At 42.4% G+C, this 19340-nt stretch overlaps 2 protein-coding genes across 2 annotated transcripts in view; both read right to left on the bottom strand.

Annotated features, from left to right (window-relative positions):
* kri1 (KRI1 homolog) overlaps positions 1 to 19340 on the bottom strand; it is a 602835-nt gene that overhangs the window by 46310 nt on the left and 537185 nt on the right. The window lies entirely within an intron of this gene.
* usp43b (ubiquitin specific peptidase 43b) overlaps positions 1 to 19340 on the bottom strand; it is a 128307-nt gene that overhangs the window by 43909 nt on the left and 65058 nt on the right. Inside the window, exons 5-6 of the mRNA XM_049560658.1 lie at positions 9489 to 9624; positions 9020 to 9164 (exon numbers count right to left, since the gene is read on the bottom strand). Of these exons, the coding sequence (XP_049416615.1) occupies positions 9020 to 9164; positions 9489 to 9624 (281 nt within the window). The remainder of the gene's footprint in view (positions 1 to 9019; positions 9165 to 9488; positions 9625 to 19340) is intronic.

Raw genomic sequence — 19340 nt, 5'->3', positions numbered from 1 at the left:
AAATGGATGGATGGATGGATGGATATTACTTATTATTTGTCACGGTGGCACACTGCGTGCAGGGTGCTGGGTTCAAACCCCGGGGTTGGGCGAGCTCTTATGTGCAGAGTTTGCATGTTCTCCCCGTGTCAGTGTGGGTTTCCTCCAGGTGCTCCAGCTTCCTCCCACAGTCCAAAGACATGCAGGTTAACTGGTGACTCTAAATTGTCCGTAGGTGTGAATGTGAGCGTGAATGGTTGTCTGTCTCTATGTGTCAGCCCTGTGATAGTCTGGCGACCTGTCCAGGGTGAACCCCGCTTCTCACCTAATGTCAGCTGGGATAGGCTCCAGAAAATGGACAATGAAAACAGCCCTAGCCGTACCCAATCAATCACTGCACAGTTTCGGCCTGTACCCGGTCCAACCCATCAGGCTTTTCAGGACCCGTCGGGCTCGAGCTGAGAGTGAGAACTCTAATGCAGGTGTTTAGCAGATATAATATTTATCAAGTTCCCACCTCAGTTTAATGTGTTTGTGAGTATTTGCCAATTAGCACTAACACAAAGTACAGCTGAGGCTGATGGGAACTCTCTTAAAATGAGGTATTTCACCTGGGGGTGATGCCTTACGCCCCACATCACACAGACTGTGGTGTGCCTGCTGCATGTTCACCCCTCGTACAGATGTCATGAATGGGGAAATTAGCTACAGAGACCAAAATCATTTTGTACCAGGCTGTAGACTTGTTTTTTTCTGCTGTACAGTTGGGCATTTTAACATGTGGGCCTATGGGGATTGGCAGCCTCAAGTGGCCATTAGAGGAACTGCAGTTTTTTAGCACATCAGCGTTGGCTTAATTTTTCAGCCCCAGAGATTGCCTCTGCGTTCAAACTAATCAAACAAACCGGACTTTCCGTTTAAGTCTACTCCCATCTGGGCCAAAATCCCTGACGTGAAAGTCTCCTTAAGCTTAAACTGAGGCGCAAATACAGACAGTAACTGTGCTGCCAGGTTGGATGCTGAAGTGTCCCTAGAGTCCTTCCTGCTACAGTAGGAAGCAGCAGATAGTATACTTATAGCATCTGAGTTTGACTGACTGTGCATGAAGAAAAAACTTACTATGAGTCATCAAACACAATGAAAACTGGGCGTTGAATGAAGGAGGAAGTCCCTGTTTTCTGTTTGGAACAGGGATAAAAGAATGTGAAATGGATACTTAACAGAAAGCCAATTATCTGTTTCCAAATATTCTTTGGCAGGTGATCCCATATTCAAGTCTCATCCTTGGCACCAGCACTCCAGCACGGTCACACTGTGCTTATTTATTTCTGCCAGTGCACCGTCAAATCCCAAAGAGATCTTCTGCGTTATTAATTTTTTATGTAAACCTCGATTACTTGATAGCCATATGGTAGGTACAAGAAAATACTGTAATCCAAACACAAACACAAAACGGTGTTTCCAATCTGTAATTCACAAAGGAGGTATGTAGGTTATGTTATAAATAATCTACAGGAGAGAAGAGTCTGCAGTTTGTTAATCACCTGAAGCTGCTGTTTTCTTAAAGAGAGAAGGCGGAGTGGGGTGGTGCATATGACGCTCCCAGAACGATAATCTGCACTATAGCTTACTAGTCACCCCGGTCACCAGAAGTAATGTTGGCACTGTACGTTTGAACAGACCACAAACACACTCACACGCCACTTTATTAGGTACACCTTGCTAGTAGCAGGTTGGACCCCTTTTTAATTATTGGTGTCACAGACTCAACAAGGTGCTGGAAACATTCCTCAGAGATGTTGGTCCATATTGACATGATGACATCACACAGTTGATCCATGATGAGAATCTCCCGTTCCAGCACATCCCAAAGGTGCTCTATTGGACTGAGATCTGGTGACTGTGGAGGCCATTGGAGTACAGTGAACTCATTGTCATGTTTGAGATGATGTGAGCTTTGTGACATGGTGCGTTATCCTGCTGGAAGTAGCCATCAGAAGATGGGTACACTGTGGTCATAAAGGGATGGACACGCTCAGCAACAATACTCAGGTAGGCTGTGGTGTTTAAACCATGCTCAGTTGGTACTAAGAAAATCTCCCCCACACCATTACACCACCAGCAGCAGCAGCAGCCTGAAGCGTTGATACAAGGCAGGATGGATCCATGCTTCCATCTGAATGTGGTTTTTCCAATCTTCTACTGTCCAGTTGCTGCCATGTGATTGATTTACTTTGAACAGTTAAGTGAGTAGAAGATGAACTGATCTCTAAAGAGGTAAAGATGGAACATGCGTTTCAATATTTTAAGCATGATTATGTTTTGCTTTGTAAATACTCTGACTCCTGAAACCTTGTCCCAACAATCAGCAGCCTTGGGCTCCTCTAAACAGCTGCCTAGCACTCTGAAAACTAAAATAACTGATGAAGACTATAAGAAGATAGCAAAGTGTTTTCAGGGAGCTGTTTCCTCAGTTCGTCATGTCATGAAGAAATTGCAGTTAACAGGAACTGTGGAGGTCACGCTGAGGTCTGGAAGATCAAGAAAATTTTGTGAGAGAGCTGCTCATAGGATTGTTAGAAAGACAAATCAAAAGTCCTGTTTGTCTGCAAAAGACCTGCAGGAAGATTCATCAGACTCTGGAGTGGTGGTGCACTGTTCTACTGTGCTGACACACCTGTACAAATATGACCTTCATGGAAGAGTCATCAGAAGAAAACCTTTCCTGTGTCCTCACCACAACATTGAGCGTCAGAAGTTTGCAAAGGAACATCGAAATAAGCCTGATGCTTTTTGGAAACAATGAGCAAAGGTATGTTTGGAGAAAAAGGGACACCTGTCCAACTGTTAAACACGGGGGTGGATCGATGATGCTTTGGACTTGTGTTGCAGCCAGTGGCACGGGGAACATTTCACAGGTAGAGGGAAGAATGGATTCAGTTAATAGTTAAATAGTCTGGAAGCAAACATCACAGCATCTGTAAAATATCTGAAGATGAAGAGAAGACGGCTTCCACAAACAACAAATAACAAAACCGGTTCTTTTTTTAGTGAGTCATTGCTGAATTTCCAGCAGTTTAGCCCTCAAATGTGGGTGTTCTTTGGCGACCTGTCACTGTGTTTCCACTGAGGATAGTGCCATGAAAAGTGGTTGTTTTTCATCAAGACGTTGCTGCAGGTAAATGGGCTGATGCTCGGGCAACTTTAGCAAGCTCCTATGCACGTTCCTGGCAAAGAAATTGGGAGTCAGGAGTGGGAAGGTCACGTCATCATTGGTTTGCCTTTGGGCATGTACTTATTTCATTCATAGCAGACACCAACAGCTCCGTACCGAGCGCCTCACGCTGCCTCTAACAGCCTCCACATCAGGAGGTTTTAAATCTAACTGTGTGAGTAACTTACCTTGAAATCTACTGAATAGATGCCAGTGAAATTCAATCAATCAAGTGTGTTACGACTAACAAGGAGACTGACCGCAAATGCACATGGTGAAGCATAATAATACACAGTTACCCTCAGATTTGACCGCGCAGTTTTGCTTTAATTGCCCACAAGATGCATTGGCTCTGCATCTGCCACCTAATCACGGAGCTGCTCTCAACAGACTCCGCACTTAACATGTGGCTTAATGTAACGCCTAAGGACATAATCCACATTGATAACCTTTCCTCAACATTAACTCTGCACATAAAAATGCTTAGATTACCAAGCTTTGCTTTAATGAGACTCCTCACTCACAAGACTCAGATTTTACTTCTTTTAAACATTTATGGTTAATTGATTGAGGGTGTTTCAAAGATCAAACCTTTTACATTCAGTAATTGCAGGAGGGGCATAAAGATCACATTTTAATGGCGCCAGACAGCCTAAAAGCATTACAGATCACTGCTGTGACCCGATGGAAAAAATGTAATTAAGGTTTTAATATTTATACATTAATACGATATTTTAAAGGCATTTGCTTATATGCTATTTCGATTTTATTACTTTGATTAATCACATACAGCGAGGTAGAAAATACTTATGGGCTGTAAAATTAAGTAACTTAATTTGTCATTTACGACCTGTGCAGGGTGTAACCCGCCTCTCACTCAGTGGCAGCTGGGATCAGCTCCAGCACCTCGCGACTCTGAAGAGGATAAGCAGTTACAGAAAATGGATGGACGGATGGATTTTTTTTTATTAAATACGTATATAATTAAAGAGGCTGGTGGGATATTTATCAGTCAGGAAAGTAAAATGTTCTTTGCTGCCTTGTTGGTGTCCCTTCACTTTGGGTTTGCTCAAGTTTTTGCTTCATGAAAAATCAAATCAGGAGGAAAAATCATGGAGGTTGGAGGAGAGGTATTAAATCATATTTAATGGTGCAGTGTTTAAAAAGAAAAGTTTGATCAGCAGCTGCTGCTACAGTTCATGACATGATCTGATTTGTAGAAACAAAAGCCTGGTGTTAATATATTGACTGTGAGGACGGACGGAGCCCCTGGAGGCCGTAGACTGCATCGTCCGTAATTGTGCACGTTTTCTGACAACGCATTCTCACTCTGACCTCGTCACATATTGACGTTTGGTCATGGACTTTCCACGTCCAGATACGCTGTGCAAGGTACCCTGGGTGTGTTGGTTGTTGATGTTCTGGTACGCCGTGTCAACTCCAGCCTGTTACATGCATTGTCCTCTTTCAAAATACACCTCTGTTTTCACAGGAAATTTACCATTAACATACAGTCTTTTTCAAAATAAACACACTACATCAGTACAACAGCACGAATTGAAGTTTTTTTTTCCTTCAACAACAAACACACGTGGTTGGATTTAGGAAAAAGAACAGGGTTTGGCTTTAGAATCTTACGGGAAGAGAACACTGCTCTCTCGGGTGAAAGTCTGTGTTTGTTGGACCCATCCACCAACCCTCCCAGCTGTCCCACTTGGACTTTCTCCGCCTTAACTTTCGTCCTTGTTTCGCTGTGTTTCCCCCTGACGCTGCCAGGCGCCATTAAACTATAACAGCAACTGGCCGCATTTCATGCCAACGTTCAAGGACGCTTTTTCACGCTGGTCTCTGGCGCTGCAAGACACTGCACAAGTGCGGGATTTCAACGACTTCGGAGTGAGACTGTGCTCATGAGTGACATCCTGCTCTGATTTAATATCGACTGTAAGGGCTCATTTAGGCTCAACGTTAGATATGGAGACAGAGATGGAGATGGATGGAGCCTTCAGTCTGTACTCTGTATTCAGTTTGTCCATACTTGTGCACGTTTTCAGATGAAACAAAGTTGTACCACTGGAGATCTTGGAGGCAGTGTAGTGTAACACATGCGAGACATGACCGTAGGAGATGATAAAGAAATTTAAATCATGGCGGAATGAAATGGTAATATATATTAATTAAGGCTGTCAAAATAACACATCCATTTTGATTAATTAATCACAGAAAAAATAATGCGTTAAAAGAATTGACACTGATTAATATGATCCGCTGCGGCACTGAAGGCCAATCAAAAGGGCCTCGCCAACCCCCTGTGAAGGCTGGGCCCCCCAGGTTGAGAACAAGATGTCAAGAGTGACGTAAAATTCGAATGAATTTAAATATAACTGTCCAGACTGAGATTGAATTGCAAATAATCAGACCTGTGTTGGGTATAAAACCACACATAAAAGTGGCCCAAATCAGATTTGAAAAGATCAAACCTCTGCCTGAACACAGCCGATATTTGAGAGAAAACACACATACTTCCGAAATATGCTGATGTTTCTTTAAATAAGACAATATCTTACATGTATTCTCCCAGGGAAAACATGTCAGTGTGAAAGACAGGACAATCTGCAGTGCACAGCAAAGTGTTGAGTGGTGAGACACAGTAGAGTCTCCATATCAACCCCTGCAGGCTGAGCCAGTGAGAACCCAGGAGAGTTACACTGTGCCAGCATACAGACCAGCCAGACTGTCAGGGGGGCCTCCTCTTAGGCAGCAGTGTGCTGTGCGGTCACTAAGCAATATAATTAAAGCACTAAAAGTCATATTTCTCAGGTGCAACAGCAGCACTGACACAGTGCTGGGACTGCACGTACAGCCCTGCGAGAGAGGACAACAGAGCAGAACCGGTTTGTTTACACCACAAAGCATGAAACAAGGGGATAGTACGCACCGAGGTACTTCAGAACACACGTTTTACATCACCAGCTGAAAAACAGATGAAATGAAGACATAAATCTGATGTGCACAGAGGGGGTGTAATTCACAGAGCTCTATGTGAAGTTATATTCTGCTTAATGTGCTCTCTAAGGGCCCCCTGCAGGATTCCCACAGGGTTTCATTAAGCAGAGTAAATTAATAAAATGGGTTTGTTTGTTTACTGCTCTGAGCGTACATCCATTTTATGGTGGGTGAAAAACTAGTTACACTCAAATACAATGGCTGTTAGATTGTAACTATGCTGTTTATACTCAGGCAGCAACCTCTGCTCTCAAACTGTCAGAAATGAAGCCAATGAATGAGTGCCAAAAACTGCAGTTCCTCTAATGGCCACTTGAGGCTGGTTTCAAGAGTGAGTCACAGACCTCCGTGTTCAAATGCCCAACAACAGCAGAAATAAACATGTTTGTGTGCAAAAACTGTCTTAGTCTCCGCCCTCTGCCTTACATAGCCCACTATATATTGAGTTCCCCATATTGTAGTGATGTCTGAATGTATAGTGGATATTATTATACCTTATATAGTGCACTCAAAGTCCCCCAAAATGCATCATTAACAGCTGTGTATAATGATGGTCACTAAACACACTATATATCCCATCATGCATTGTGCTGAAGGCTGTCATGTCTATAAAGATGGACAAAGCGTCTCTAGTCCCACTCACTGTACAGAAGTGAAGCTAAAATATCCTGGATACGGCCGCTGCCATCTTTCCCTGTTGATGTCATTTGGAGCCAGAGCCCATACACCTATCTGACCAATTGCGAGCAGCGCCACTGAATGCGAGCCCACTGATTGGCCCACACAGCTGTCAATCATGTTGTAAAATCCCTGTTTTGTAGCACTAAATAACTAAGTAAAACCAAATCTGTCAGAAAAACAAACACTTGAACAAACAGCAAAGTGATAAAAACTACTTTAAATGACAAAAGCCATCTGCCCGTGTCTTATCCACTAACATGAAGGGGGCGGGCTTTAAGACATATACTGCAGCCAGCCACCAGGAGGCCATTGAGATGTTTCAGCTTCACTTTCGGGGACCTGTCATGTCGTCCATGATGTGTTACACACTTGCAAATCCCACATGCAAATGGCGATAAAGGTTCCCTGTAAAGGTTTTTTAAATTAAATTAAATTAAATTACATTTTTTAGCTACAGTTTGCCTCTTAATTAGGAAATAGGTGCGCACAACATACTGATACTCTATCAAAAAGACCTAGTTGAATATTGCAGTAATAATATGTGGTTATCACAAAATCCTGTCTGCAGAAAAAGTTGTTGCACATATCCAATCCATCATTAGCGCAGTTACCTTGTTTACATTTGAATATCGCTGTCACTGAACGTCTTGCTGAACCGCGTTTAAACTCTAAAACTCTTTATAGAAGAAAAAAAAAGGCACAAATGATCGAATATTTGAATTGAACAGCCAAATCTGATCTGACTGACACTATTCTGAGTCAGGTACAGTCCTGGTGACGTCACAGTGGCCACTTCCATTATTCCATACAGTTTAAAGGGATAGTGCACCCAAAAATGAAAATTCAGCCATTATCTACTCACCCATATGCCGATGGAGGCCCTGGTGAAGTTTTAGAGTGGCGGGCGGAGCGGATAGCACACCTAATGGCAGACGGCGCCCCAGACTAACGTCCAAGAACACAAAATTGAATCCACATAGTATCTCCATACTGTTCATCCACAGTGATCCAAGTGTGCTGCAGCCGCGACATAAAAAGTTGTTTCGAAAAACGTCATATGAACTCTGTTTTTAGCCTCACTGTAGCCTGTAGCTCTGACTGCTTCTCTGTGCTCCGCAATCATATGTGCGCGCTTGCGCAAGACCAGCGAAAGCATGAGCTTTGCTCACCCGTGTTTACATCACGTGACACGTGCACCGCAGGGAGAGACAACGGTAGCCACAGTCGCTAAAAGATAATTTGCACTACGGTCTTTTAGCAAAGGACAGCCCAACATGTCTGAAGACTCTGAAATTGAGGAGGAACAGGATTTCTTTGTTGAGCCGTATTTGTTTGAGCCCGAGTATACGGACGGAACTCAGGCTACTGGACGAAGCAGCCGCCGCAGCTCATGAGCCTCAGCCAGCCGCAGAATACCGGAGTCGAGCACTGGAAACCTGGTGGTGTAGTTGTTTCAAATGCAAAGCAGTGCCATCGGATGAGGAAAGTCTTTGCTGTTCAGACTGGGAATTGGCGATGCCTGCACTTGAGAATCTGGACATCAGTACTGACGAGACTGCTGCTCTTCAGAGACCGTGCATCATCGATCACCCTGAGAGCGCACACGTGAGCGCAGAGCACAGAGAAGCAGTCAGAGCTACAGGCTACAGTGAGGCTAAAAACAGAGTTCATATGACGTTTTTCGAAACAACTTTTTATGTCGCGGCTGCAGCACACTTGGATCACTACGGATGAACAGTATGGAGATACTTTGTGGATTCAATTTTGTGTTCTTGGGCGTTAGTCTGGGGCGCCGTATGCCATTAGGTGCGCTGCCAGTTCCCCCTGTCGATCTCCGCAAGTAATGTGAGGACTCTAAAACTTCACCAGGGCCTCCGTTGGCATATAGGTGAGTAGATAATGGCTGAATTTTCATTTTTGGGTGAACTATCCCTTTAACAATATTTTGCCGAGTGTTTGTATCATCCATAATGATAACATGTTAACTCTGGCATGATATATTGGACTGCACCTTACTGTTATCTAATTTTATAATTTTGCACCTACTGTGATTTTATTTTAGTCTTTGTATCGTCACTCTGCCAACACTGTATTGCAACTGCTGCACTGCAATTTCCTTATCTTATCTTATCTTAATACCTGAGATGCGTGCAGAGCCTCCTCTGATGTACAGGGGCGGAGCCTGGAAGGCGTAGACGACATCATTCTCAGCTATGCTGGTCAGATCGTCCTCATCAAAGAAGGAGCGCTGGAACCCTGTGGAGTAAACCTCCGTCAGGATCACCTGGAGACGAACAAACAAACAAACACACACAAAGACACACACACTTTAGTTTCCTTGTTACAGTGCCAAATCTCATAAATCTCATAATGCTGTGAGAGCGAACTCTGAACCCACTTGATGGACGCCTTCCTTTGCACTATTATTCCCCCTAATCTCAGCTGTATTTTAGCCAAGTGAGTAAGAGCTCATTTCAGCCAATGGCGTGCAAGGAAAGGTAACAATACAATAAACAAATCACTATAATGACGCTCTGCTGAGGTGAAGCTGGGTCGCCCGGTCACAGTAGTTAGAGGAATCTGGGTATTTACTCCTGCTATACGTTACCTGGTCTGGGGAGATTTTCCCCTCGTCAGCCACCATCCTCCTCAGGCAGGCCACGGAGCCGAACAGAGGCACAGCCAGCCCGACCCGCAGGTACCTCTGTCCTTTGGTGCTGAACACCAGAATCACACACAGTGACCTGCCCGCACACGAAGACACACAATCAGGGACGGCGGAAAATAGAACAGCCTCTATTTTGATTTCTGTGCCATTTCTGCTGCAGCCTCCTCTACGACCAGGGAGGGACAAAAGAAGACTTTCATGAATAAATCAATACATTTTAGCATTAATAATAGATCATTAGGACTTATTTTTATGTGTGCCAAATAATGGAATCTCTATTGCATTTTTAAAAACAGAGCGCTTGGCTCTGACCTCTCCAGAGGCAGCGCTGACATGAGCAGGGTGCTGGGACATAATGGCTTCTCTGAGTAACAGCACACTGAGGAGATACAGAGGAACCCTATCAGGTACCTGGAGAGTTTATGGCCTGGAGATTGGAGCTAGTGGCACAGAAAGACTTGGCTGAAAAATATTACATGGAGAAATTCATATTTTTCTTACTGAAAGAAAAGAAAAAGAAGAGATGACACAGAAAAATGAAGAATCAAATTTGCACTTATTCTGAAAGATTAAAATGAAGGCAAAATAAAAGCTAAAACAGGAACTTCTAAAAAATGTCCATGAATGTACAAAGTGTCGACCAAAGTCATTTGGCGAGTTCTTGATCACTGTACCAGAGCAAACAGGTTTTTATCACAGGTGAATACAGAGGACATCCAGCAGCAGGACAGATGACTGCTCACAGTCTGTCGCACAAACACAGGATAACCTCGACTCTGCAGCTGAAGAGGTTGTTTAGCACGTCCACATTGTGTGTACTCTTATACTGACCTTACACCAAATGACTTTTACAAACAATTTCCCTTTTGCAGACAGATTTCTGATGTTGAGAGTGAAATCATGAGTTTTACCTCAGTTGTTTCGCTCTTCCATGATCTCGATTATTTGGTCGTTGTTATAAAACTCAGTCCGAACTGTCTTTTTCTTGTCTCAACATTCCAACAAAATCAAATATGTTTAATATTATCCTAGGTTTTTAGTCTGAGAATACTGCAGTTCTATGACATGTACATTGTCAACAACCAATAGCTGCACTCTCTCAGGAAGCAGCAAACCAGGTAGCCAGGTAAACATGGAGGGGACAACAGGTAGACACAAGCACATGAACAAGTCTTTGTTCTCTTGTTTTGTGGAAAAGGAGAAAAAACTGGTAGAGTTGGGAAGTGACCAAGAGTCGATGTTCAATTCAGCGTGTATCTGATCCACCAACTAGTGCTTATTTTCATGAGAAATCTTAATTAATGAAGTGGTTCACCCCTAAATTCCACAGTCTCCTCCCACTAAAATAGCACTGCTAAAAGAAGCTGGCGAGGTGAGACAACAAAATCCAAAATGTAACGTTTGTACACAAATCCAGTTTATCTTTATGGTTGATGCTGATGCCGAATTGTGCAAGAATACTGTAACGAACCGGGTGACATGATGTTAACTGTATGGATTCTGTCACTGTTAAGAATGCATTATGTTTATGGAGCTACATTAGGGTCAAAAGTTTTGTACTTGAAAAAATAAAATTTGAAACTGAAAATTCATGTGTTGATCTTGAATTTTGAAAAATACAACATTCATTCATTCATCTTCTAACTGCTTCATCTTCTTGAGGGTCGCGGGGGGGCTGGAGCCTATCCCAGCTGACATCGGGCGAGAGGCAGGGTTCACCCTGGACAGGTCGCCAGACTATCACAGCCGTACCGTACCGCCCAAAAATACAACAATGTATTCAAATTGAAAATAAGTGTATGAAACGTTTTTTTCAGGTTAAATATAATTTTGATTCACTTTGGTAATTCTTTTGAATGAATAATTTATTTTCAGTTTTCACTTCCATATGTATTTTAACAATTGAGGTCTTATTTTTTTCAGTTGCATGTTTTATCTTTTCAGATTCAGATCTTATTTTTTCACTTTCAGATCTTTTTTTTTTTCAGTTTCAAATCTGTTTTTTGAGTTTCAGACTTTTGACCCTGATGTGTCGTGGGGGGCGTGGCATCACCTGAGAGGGGTGTGGAATCATGAGTGACAGTGCCTTCAGGGAACATAGGAACTAAAAAAATTCTGACTCAACACTTATATACACCATATTCATGTGACTGGCAGTGTAAAAATTGATGCCAGTGACAAACTTCCATTTAGAAATCTGTTTTAGACAGTACTGAGCACCAATTGCGGTATAAGAGCGATAAATTATGCCAGATTTTGCAGATTTCAACAGCCACATTTGAAGTGCTGATATGTCCAATTTCCACATAGCACTGTGAATGCAGCGAGTGTCCGTTTTGCTTGATGATGGCGTCCGGTCGGTCTGGTCAATCTGCTGGAGCCCATACATCCAGCACACAGGTGAGAAATGTTAACTAAGCTTTGGGAAATCATAACAAATATTAAGGGGTCGTTTTTGTGACAACATACATTTTCACAGCTCCATCGTCATGGCCCTGTTGATGCTTCCACATCCAGTAAATGTGTCCTCTGGATGAAACCTTTGAGCTTGGGGAAAAGGAAACAATCCTAAAACACCTCCCTAACGTTACTCACCTGGTGCCACAGAAATCACCTGGAGCCAGGTCAGGTGAGTAGGGAGGTGTTTTAGGATTGTTTGCTTTTCCCCAGTTTTCTGTAATGTCAGTGAATGTGTCACTCCCAGCGAAGTTGTGTGTTTTAAGACGCTGTGAAGCCTGTCAGTCAACACCAGCACCTATGACAGTGATCTGTGTGAGACACCCACCATTGGCAGAGGCTTGAGGAGGGAGGGTTGTTGTTATTCCTGCAGTTTGCATGTGTGGTGTGTAAGCAGACGAGCAGGAGTTTATGAAGTAGCCGCCTATGCATAGGACACCTTGTAAAGCAGACAGGTTTGTTGTTTTGGTGTTGGCAATGGCCCACAACAGTGTGTTAAAGTTAAAATAAAAAGCCAGCAATGTCTCATAACCTCATAGTTAAGGGGCGCTACAATGCTGTTGACGTATAAGGCCATTATGTCATATTTTTTAGCATTATTACTATTATTTCAGTCACTGTGTCTGTTCATGTGCCAGCTGAAAAGTTGCTGTATCAATGTAAAAAGTGTCACCAGATGGGCGGAGCTACATTTGAAGTCACTGAATAATCCACAAATTCCTGGAAATGTTTCACAATAAAAGCCTTTGTAGAAAACGAAGAGATTCTCTCAACTGAAGTTATAAGGGGCTTTTAATTTGAAACAGATACAGGAAGTGTTAAGTTTGAAATGACGCAATGATGCATTAACTTTATCAAGGCAAACAGGAGCAGATTAAAAATACAAAAATGCTGAGGGAATAATAAAAAGATCTGTTTCAAATGAAGCTGGTAGCCTCTGCAGTTGTGGTAGTGTTGTCACGATACCAAAATCTTTGTTTCGGCACCGATACCAATATGAATTTCGATACTCTTCGGTACTTTTCCTAAGGAAAAGTCCTTTTGGCTACAAACCTTTAGAACAATAAATAGTAGGGGTGTAACGGTACCAAAAAAATCATGGTTCGGTAAGTACCTCGGTACAGACGTCATGGTTTGGTTGCTCAAATGTTTCACCAAGTTAGTGTTGTCTCGTGTTGTCTCCCTTTGCGAGGCAGACTTTCTCGTCTTTTTCACGTGTGCCAGCTGCGAATGTTGATACAGGTGTTGTCATACACACCACTTGAGCAATCTGTGCTCCAATAGGAACAAGAAAGGCATTTGTGTGCATAAATGAGTAAAATAAATTAACTAAATTAATGAATTGAATCAATTTCAAAGTACCGGTATTTTCCAAATGCAGTATAGTACCGTTTGGAATACTCTAGTCCCGCGGTACTATTTTAGTACTGGTATACCATGCAACACTAAGTTGTGGTAAGTAAAAGCCCAGACAATATTTTTAAATTTTATTTTTTTTATATCCTCCATTATGAAGAAAGAACATTCTTTGCTAGCTTGATGCTAATGGCAGTACTCAGCAGGTTAATAAAGTTCCTCTGCTGTTTCCTTTTTACTCTGCGTGGTAACGTCCCTACAGGAAATATCTAAAAAGCTGAGGTGTTGTTGTCGTACCGTTTCCACAGCAGATCACTCTGTCTTCCTCTTGGTCAAAGTGACGGCTGTGATGGGAGAAGTCGTGAATGACAAAAAGAAAATCAAACATGCTAGACTTTCTGTTGGAACGTCACGAGGCGTCCCAGACGTGGCGTTGGTTGTCGTCTATGTGACGTACTACACAAGATGAAACGATGGATTATCGCGCACGACACTCATTGTCGATCACGATCAATGTCGACACCGTATGATGCTGCATTGGGCTATAGTCGGGGTGATATCATGTAGTGTGAACAGGCATTAGTGTGTGTCTAAAAACTTGCATTCCTGGTATATGTAAGAGAGTGTCAGACTTTAGTCTTCTAAAAGTCTCTCCAAAGTCTTCTAGCGTATGGTAGACAGGAATAAAAACACAATCAAAGTTGACGAAGGTTTGTCACATGTCAGCAGTTAAACCTCCAAACTGGTTCTGTTTTAGCTGCTCATACCTTAAACTCAAGCAAAAACTTTTACTTAAAATTTAAGGCAGGGGTTCCCAACCTTTTTTGCCCTGTGGACCATTTTTCTATTAACTATTTCACTGTGGATCGGCTGACCAGCAGACCAGGAAACAGCAGTCACTGAGAGTGACTGTTGTGGAAGCTAAAGTTAGAGAAACTTTCCTTGGCCACTGAAATAAAATACAGGAATTCTCAATTTCGATGTTGCTCCCCTTTAACTTTATTTCCTCTATATTTCAATGTCAGTAACTCTCAGGTAGAGGCTTCACACAGATTTTATGTGTCAGTATATTGTGCTGGGGGCAATGACAGGGAGTGATGAGAAAATGCTGCACTGAGTTCAAGGTAATTACTGCAAAAAATGGCCTATAAAGTTATTTAATTGTTGGAGTAGCTTTAATTGGTCCACTGTGTGCAAAACTAACTTTTTGATTTACTGGTCAAGGAGACTGGTAGATGAAAAATTTACCAGACAGGCATATTTTTACCAGCCAAAAGTAAAAACTGCTGTTTTGCTTTTGTTGCATATACATCCACTTCGGCACAGTTCATTAGTAATTTATTTGGGTGGTAAATAGACTGGGGATAGTTGTATATTAGTTGTAAATAAATTGGGAATTTGTTGAATTGATATATGAGTTATAAGAAGAAATGTAAGAAAGGGGTAGGAACATTTAAGTTTTACTTCTACTACTTATTTTCGGACACTGCTTTCTTTGTCTTGGTTGTTTTTTGTTATGTATTTTTTTATGTTTGGTTCGAAATTAAGTCATTCATTCATCATTCATTAAACAAAAGCTTAAAGAAGAGGCCAGAGCAAAATCCAAAGCAAAATAATATTGAACAACTCATCATCATCACAGCCTCAGCATGTGAATAAGTTCCCTCTGGTGAACAGTGATGCAGTGTATTATGTGTAGGGCTTTTATTGTGAAAGGTCAGAATGAATGAGTGAGGCTGTAATGTGCTGCCGTTGAAAATATGGGAGGCAATAAAGAGTTTGTCGTCTTGGTCCAGACTACGGAGCCTGCATGTTATCATTTAATGGCCTTCATAAGCATGGGCGCAACTCATAACCCTCAGCTTCACATCAGCTTATGTCCCGTGTGGTAAACAGTGCTGTAAAACTTGGAGCACCATTTAGATGCGCATAAAAACACATCTGTAGCGTGTGTGTCTATCCATGTCAAACTTTGACACTGACAGCCGAGGAGCAGCAGAGCCGTGCACCTTGAATGACACCAAAACTCACCAAAATTCAGCGTAGTTTTTTATGACATGACTATTTTGGCGCAAATCTTCTGAGATTTACTCACTAATTGGAACATCTATGCACATACCCATCCATATGTATGTGAGGCCCATTTGGGTAGTAAATGTTCTGATTCTGTCTTTGTCTATATTTTTTGTATATTTATGTTTTTGTACTGTTTTTAAATTTGCTCACGAACTCTGTTTTAATAGCAAAAGCCAATTAGCTTCAGCTAGAAACTTGTATGCATGACATCTCTTTTGTATTTTACGTGAAATAATGGTTAACACATTTGTCCCTGATCACTAAACGTCTAAATAAATAAATGGGTTAAAATGGGCCCTACAGCCCTACATGTTGAGTGAACGTCACAGTTATGTGACAGCAGTGGCGTGCGCATACTAGTGGCAGAAAAACAGCGGACATTGTAAAGAAACAGTCGACATACCCAGAATAAAAATGTCTTCTTGTGCTGTTGGATGTTTAAACAGGAATACAGAATAAGATAACCTTCATATTTATAGAAAACCGTTGCAGAGGATGCCGCAGTAGAAAATAAAGTTTGAATTATAATGTTGATATTTAGGCTACAATCGCTGCTGGATACTCCGTAGAGGACGGTGTGTTTGGTTTACAGAATTACTGAGTGGTGAAAGATAAGTTCTGTAAAAACTCAAATTTGTAAAACATGGATTTGTCTTATTGTCCTTGGTTAAAATTTGTAAAGACGTCCCCATATAATATAATTTAATGTGGAAGTAACAGACAACTTTTTAGCTAGCTAGCTAACGCTGTCTGCTCATTAACTCCTGGATCATAACAGAATATAGAAACTCTCACCACTGTTCATTTTGAAAAAGACACCACAAGAAAACATGTTCTTTGTTTAGATTAATAAACTGACAATGGCTCGTCGTTTGCTTCTAGCTGTCAGCGATCAGCCATAGATAGCATGCTAACTACGTTAGCTACATCGCTAATGTTAAGATGCCTTACATTTTCTCTGCCTGGATGCAGATGATGGGACTTAAACACACATTCTAGGATTTCTTGCAGTTGCTTTTCTAAATTGAGCAGTGGTGAAAATTAATATACTTTGTTATGATCAAAGTGTTTATAAGCAGACAGTGTTAGCTAGCTAGCATGCTAGCATGTTGATAAGTTGTACTTCCACATTTAATGATATTACATGGGGACGTCTCCACAACTATCAATCAAGGACAATATGCAAAATCCATGCTTGACAAATGTGAGTTTCTACAATTCTTATGATGATTTATCTTTCACTACGTAAATTATTAAGAAATTCAGATCACCGAACACACACTCCTCTACTTAGCACTGAGCAGCAGTGATTATAGCTTTAATAACCAGATTCTAATTAACAGGAGACAAAACTTTTTCCCCCACTATACATAGATCATAAACTCATGGGTATAAAAACGAGTCATTGCAATCGGTTAAGAAATATAAACGTTATAGTGCTTTTTACGTTTTATTTAGCGCTCACACCAACACCACTACTGTCCCTTTCTGCCACCAGTTTGGCTCCGCCCACATAAAATGTCATCACTGTTTACGAACACAAAAATTGTCTATATGGGATTGGTACTGGTTGCCCACATAGTTGGGTTTAATCAAGTTGGCCCTACATAGATTAAGCTAGGGCTACCTGGGTACAAAGTGGGTATGGGCCCAAAATGGGCATCTTATCTGGGGCCCACTTGGGTAGACCCACCCATGTGGGCAAATATGGCATAGGGCCCAAGTGGAACCAGTTGACAATCCCATACAGGCCCTGCATACATATGTTGCTGATGTGGTGCTTGATGGATGTTGATTTTGGAGTCTGTTGGTCCAGTAGCGAATGTTCAGAGACCTGGTACTGGTCCGCAGCCCCGGAGTTTGGAACCTCTGATTTAAGAGACCAACTTGGTTTATATCCTTCAAGCATATCAGAAATGTATTTTGGCCCCAAACCATAAAGTGATTTATAAACTAGCAGCATGTCTTTGAAGACTGCTCTGTAATTCACTGGAAGCCAGTTCAAAGATTCAACAACATCTACATAATTCCACTGGTTCTGTCAGACACCAGGATTGTTAAATCTGTACATCTGAGGAATAAAAAAATTACTGAAGCGACGTGTTTACTTCTGTTTCACTGATTTGGGTGGAAACTTCAAAAGAGCACGGTAAGAAGAGTACAGTAATTGGCTTCACTAATCAAGCCTCGGCTCAAGGAGGTATCCCCAATTTATGCTAATTACATTTTTCATACCAGCGTGGACAAAACAAAATGCTGTAGCTGCCACACCACTCTGTAGGGTACTGGGTTTTATTGTTGCAGCCACGAGGATACAGAGCCCAGCGTTTGGACAGCCAGGACAGCCAGGCACAGAAAATGTTGGTTTGCTAACAAACAGGCTCGCAGACATGATCTGACTGGGAGGAGCTGAACTCTTAACACAGAGAAGAAATACATTAAAAAAATATTTAAAGACAATCCATCTGTTTTCTTCTCTGTTTATCCCCTCAGATGTGTTTCCTCTCACCCTGTCTGCCTCACAGTAAAAAGAAAGGATGGTAACTAAATGCTTTCAACTTGGCATGCCATCAGAACGAAGCTCTTAAAAACAATTTCCCAAATTAGAAGGGATGCTGGATGAACTTGTGTGAACTATTTCAAATACTAAAAACTAAAAGGAAAGAAATAACTAGGAAGGAGAAACCCTGGCAAGCCTTAAGATGGTGATGGTGTCAGCCACATAAAAGAGATGAACTTATCATATAGCTGAGTTAAAGGTACGTTATAGCCTAAAAACGTCTGAGAAATGCTTATGTATAAACTGAGGTTATAGAAGATATTTGCTGCCTTGCCAAGAAGCAGATCAATGCAACACTCACATAGTTCAATGTATAGCTGGAGTATATAAATACGAGCCTGAGTCCCACCCCTTAGTAAAGTTAATAAAATAAATAAACTATCGGGCACTCCCTTTGCCTCCCTGCCAGTTAGTGAATGTGATTGACCATATACCCAACCCATCTACACTGGAAAGCCCAATCCATCCATGACACAAAATATTTATGTAAAGGCCCTGACACACCAAGCTGACAGTCGGCCGTCGACCAAAGTCGGGCCGTCGGTGAGCGTCTGTTGCCCTCGTTTTTGTGGTGTGTCCCGCACCGTTGGCTCCTCGGCCTCGGCGGCTTTTTGGCGGATTGAGCATGCTGAATCGGCGGCGGAGCTTGTTGGTGAGAGAGATCACTCTGATTGGCTTTTCAGGTTTTATTTCCTCGCCCCTGTAGCGAGTGAATCTGCCTGTAGTGAAACCGGGGCTAACCGGTGCTTCCTCCTCAGGCTCCACTTCACTCAGCTGCCCCACAGACCCGCTGCTTCTTCCCACTTTAACCTGAATAACAAACCGGAGCTAGCTGGGAGCGGCTAGCGGAGCGTTAGCCGCAGCATGACCGGAGGGAAGCACAGCCAGTTAGCCTCCGCTAGTCTCTGAGCTAGCCCCGGCTCTCCGTTTGGATCCAACCGGAGCACCGAGCCCTGGTTTGTTATTCAGGTTAAAGTGGGAAGAAGCAGCGGGTTTATCGGGCAGCTGAGTGAAGCGGAGCCTGCGGAGGAAACACCAGGACCATCTAGATGTAATAGTCCGTGGAGGTGCTGCGGTGCTCGGCTGCACAGATAGGAAACCCCTCGGCTGACAGGATGTACCACTCTGTCACTCCGCTCTCTCTCACGCAGGCGCAGAACGTACGTGCTACTTGGCTGTCGGATGTAGTCCGTGTAGTGTGTTCAAATGCAACTGACACAGGGCGACGTGAGGTGACGTAGACGACGCAACAGTTGGCTTTCGTCGCCACTAGTTCTTTGATGTCGGTTTGGTGTGTCCGCACCTTAAGTCTAACACAAATGCCTCAGTTTTACAAAATGACA

Source organism: Epinephelus fuscoguttatus, linkage group LG19 (genome assembly GCF_011397635.1).
Source record: "Epinephelus fuscoguttatus linkage group LG19, E.fuscoguttatus.final_Chr_v1".
In the NCBI taxonomy this organism is placed as follows: Eukaryota; Metazoa; Chordata; class Actinopteri; order Perciformes; family Serranidae; genus Epinephelus; species Epinephelus fuscoguttatus.
Note: the sequence above shows the minus strand (reverse complement) of the source record. Positions and strands in the feature narration are given on the sequence as shown.